The sequence below is a fragment of the Centroberyx affinis genome, unplaced genomic scaffold (genome assembly GCF_046629955.1).
Source record: "Centroberyx affinis isolate AG114_WGS23_722 - 3 ecotype Tasmania unplaced genomic scaffold, CSIRO-AGI_Caff_v1 ptg001434l_1, whole genome shotgun sequence".
NCBI lineage: Eukaryota > Metazoa > Chordata > Actinopteri > Beryciformes > Berycidae > Centroberyx > Centroberyx affinis.
The window spans coordinates 300,710-305,000 of NW_027279909.1; the positions used below are offsets into that span (position 1 = coordinate 300,710).

The 4,291-nt window shown below is 45.0% G+C and overlaps 1 protein-coding gene across 1 annotated transcript in view; it reads right to left on the reverse strand.

The window, feature by feature from the left end:
- Window positions 1-815: 815 nt before the first annotated feature.
- The window catches only part of LOC139650069 (zinc finger matrin-type protein 4), a 30,905-nt gene continuing 27,429 nt past the window's right edge, over window positions 816-4,291 (reverse strand). The window contains 1 exon segment of the mRNA XM_071526625.1: window positions 816-837. Within this exon segment, the coding sequence (XP_071382726.1) occupies window positions 816-837 (22 nt within the window).

Here is a 4,291-nt window from a genome sequence, read left to right on the forward strand (position 1 = left end):
TTTTGACAGTATGGAATATATGAAGAGTTACATTTCACAATGAGACATCCACCATTTGGGAAAAAAAATACTCAACACCTACTCTCACAAATTTATAGATAACACAAAATTAAAACAATCATGGTACTAAGTTTTGGAAATGAACTCTTCATGCCATCCATAATGGCTGAGGTTGTTGGGAGTTTTCCTTGTATTTGCGAGCCTGGGCATGTGGCCTGAGTAGGTCTTTAAGTGGTCTGAAAGTGAGCCATGCATGTGCCACTAGTAGCTACACATGACATGTAATGTAGAAACAGAATATTGTGTTTAAACTTCACATCGGTCACTATCCGAGCACTCCAGCCTGCTAGTTACAGTGTTATTGTTACTGCTACTCTATGACGATCATTGTAATGATTATTACCACTTTGGGCAACACACTGACATCAGTTTAATTTTAGGATTGTGGTTCACACAGGAGTAATATGGCAATATGCAGCCGCAATTGTTCTGACGACTGTTGGCTTAGAGAACACATATCAAACACTTAGGTGCTGAATAAACCTCCGAGATATATTTTTAGATCAGAGATAGAAATAAACACACTCACATTATGAGCCACCCGTGCATACTGCAGGTGCGCACACGGACGCCCACCCACACACACACACACACACACACACACACACACACACACACACACACAGACACTGAAGTTGCTCTGCAGTAGTTTCTCCTACTCCACTGTTTCCGACACAAGTCCTCCTCTCTGAAGTTGTATATTCCAATTATCTCAGTCTCCATCTCTTCTTTCCAGAGTGGCCTGTCTTAGTGGCTTACTGCTGGTGTTGCTTCAGGCTGAAAACAAAACACAGGAAAGAATTTGTTAGTCTTGTTTGTCTCTGACACAGGCAGATCCGACATGACAGGGCTCCTTAACCACAGGGAAAATCATGTCCGACGGGGCAAAATATTCTGTTTCTGCCATGCTTAAATCCCTGGCAAGGCATCTCATTTACCTGTAAATCCATGCCTCATGCTATTCTTAATATAGTGTATGATAGCAAAATAAACCAAATCCTCACCGGTACAAAACAGATGTCTGTGTGTGCAGAGATAGAGCACTGTAACCCTGCATTGCTTTTATTCTGCTGCTTTTTGGGTGTACTGAAAATCTTTATAAGGGAACGACAGCTCTACTGTATGTGTGAAGCATTAACCAATAATCCTGTTTCACAATCTTCTCATAATTACAGCCGTCTATTATGCCTCCTATTTGGCTGTTCCCCAAATTAAAACAAAAGAGCAAGATAGGAGCATAAACCCTCATGTTGAAGGTGCAATAATTACTGTGGATTTGGCCTTTATCTTGAGCTGGCGCTGCAGCTGCATTCTGTAGCTTTATCACAATGAAACAAAGCAACTCCAGAGGCTAAGTCGTCACATTTAATTAAAACAAAGAGATACGTTTGATTGAAGCACATGTTAAGCAACACCCACCTACTTGAGTAAGCAGTATTTTTACGGCAGGGTTTATCTGGACCCCCTTGGGACAGGAGGCCTTTAAGGGCATTGAAGTGTTCAGAATCCAGGAGCAAATCTTTGCAAAATATAACTGAAAGATAAAATGTGCATGTAGGATTGCTCTCAGTCGTTCAACTGCCTGCATGTTACAACAGAGAAGTTGCAACAATAACAAGCAACACAGCGCAATACCTATCTCTGCATTTATTATGCTTATCTTGTAGACTTGTTTGTTTTGTTTGAGGGTCTGCTGTAACTTTTGATTCATCATGCTGTTTTTAGTTGTTTTCACTTCACTGTGAAACACACACACACACATACACACACAGGGTGAAAATGAGATGGTTGTCTCCATACATGGCCATTGGTCAGGGTCTGAAATGGAAGCAAGCCACTCTAACACCACAAAAAATTACCATTTTCTTCAGCGGTCCTTGCTAAAATGCCATTCCTCCATCGTGCTCTAGTTGGAGCGTTGCCCCAGACACTCACAGAGAGAGAGAGAGAGGAGAGGAGGGAAGGGGCGAGGAGGGGGGGGGGGGGGGGGGGGGGGGCAGAGTGAGAGAGAGAGAGAGAGAGAGAGAGAGAGAGAGCGAGAGAGTGGGCTACACAGGCACCCTAGCTGTCAGCACCTATCCTGGTAATGGCTGTTAAAACACTGGCCTCTACACCCTGTCTGCTCTGTCAGGACTCATCTAGCACTTTGGACTCTCACTGAGGTGTGGGGGGGCCGCAGCTCTGATCGCCCTGTATCGCTCTCTGGGAGGGGAGGGGAGGGAAGGGGAGGGGACAGGTAGCAGGGAGGGGAAGGTGGGGGGGCAGGGGACAAGGTCAACCTACTGGGGCAGGGGGCACACGATGAAGGGTGAAGGGTGGGGCAGCAAGAAGAGAGGGGTGGGGTAGGGAATAGAGCTGAACCATTAATCGTAAAAAAAAAAATCGCAATATGAACTGAGGCTGCAATTAATTGCAAAAGAGAGACGAGTGTCCAAAATGGATTTCTAAACAAGGTGTATCAGAACTGCAGGTAATCTTTGTTCCATGAATCAAGTACAATATTGGTGAAAACCTTTCTTCATACTTAAACTCAGTAAATCCTGCACACTGACATCTATTTTTTATTTTAACAAAATCACTTTTCTTTAAACATTTTAAAGTTCTAAAAAATGTATGACAAGAAAAACTTGTGATGATATGAATCGCAGTTGAAATCACATTTGTAATATTCTGTCAAATAATTGGATTTTTTTGTCAATATCTTTCAGCCCAAGCAGGGAAGGCACGTAGGGGAGGGGAGGGGCGGGACTGGAGAAAGATAAGGGAGGAGAGAAGGAGGGCAGGAAAGGTGGCAGGGAAGGTAGGAATAGGATAAGGGAAAGGACAGGAAAAACATCATGGCTGGAGCGGGGATTGCAGAGTGAGGGGCTTGTTTTGGGGCAATAATCTCTCCAAGGTCCTTATGGGTGCCTGTGCATGAGATTATACGAGGATGAGAATGTGTGTGTGAGAGAGAGAGAGAGAGAGAGAGAGAGAGAGAGTATGTGTCTGCGTGTGAGAGAGTTGTTTGTGAGGATTTGGAGGTCACCCTGGCACGCTGCGTGTGTGTGTGTCAGGTAAACGCAGCATGGCGGCGCCAGTTGCTAAGGGAGCGGAGCTGTGAGTCACGATTCAGGTCGTGACCCTCCGCCTTAATAACATCACAGACAGAGGAGCGGGGTGGACAGTGGAGCTCCGGGCAGGATGTGTGTGTGTGTGTGTGTGGATGCAGAGTGTGTGCGTTTTTGTGCTTGTTGGGTGGACAGGCTGAGAGAACGAGGAGGACAAGTGCAGGTTTTTTTGGGGGGGGGTTAGTGAGGGGAGCCTAAGGCGTGTGTGTGTGTGTGTGTGTGTATGTGAGAGAAGTGCTAACCAGTGACAGTCCTGAATTAACCTTTCACCTTGCCTGGAGCAGGGAGAGGACACACACAGACACATACACAGATTCACAGACACACACACACACACGCGGCAAGCCTGTCCTATTAGCAGGTCGATAGCTCAACCATTTGCGTTCAGGGCAAAAAAGTTACTTCACACTAAGCACTGTAATCTCTCTCACTGTTTGCCACCAGCCCCCTCTCTCATTCTGCCTCTCTCTCGTAAATGTGCATTAGTTTGTTTTGCAGCTTGTGTGTATGTGTCCTCAGTGATACTGATGCTGAATAATTACCAGGGTGAGTAGGCTAAATGGATTGTCCTCAACCCCACCATCATACCCTTGGGGCCTGCGTTAACATCAGCATGACACACACATACACACACACACACTCATACACACACATACGCACATATACACACACATAAAGACAGATCAGAGGACAGAATCACAGTGGTAGAAATCATAATAACTACAGAGCGCACAGCAGCCAAAGCCCATGCATTCTTAGTGAGCGATGAGAACATGAATAATATTATACGGGTAATTTAAGCCAAGCAGTCTTAATGGTTAAAAGCATGCTCCAACCATGCTGATAACTCCCATAAAGCAAGCTGTGCTTTATTGGTTGCTTTGTTAAGTCATGTGGTAACCTGGGAGATAATTAGTGACCGTTCTTGTTTTCTCCTGTTTTTCTATTCTTATGTATGTGTACTACGACAGTATACACATGTGTTGGGAACCGTTCCATAAAAGCCATGATACCCTTGAGGATGTTCTGTACTGTGATTATGGGCTTCTTCTAGTTCAGGTTACTGGCAAACCAGAGACACGGGAGTCTCTATGTAGTTGCCACTTAACTCACCTAGTCAT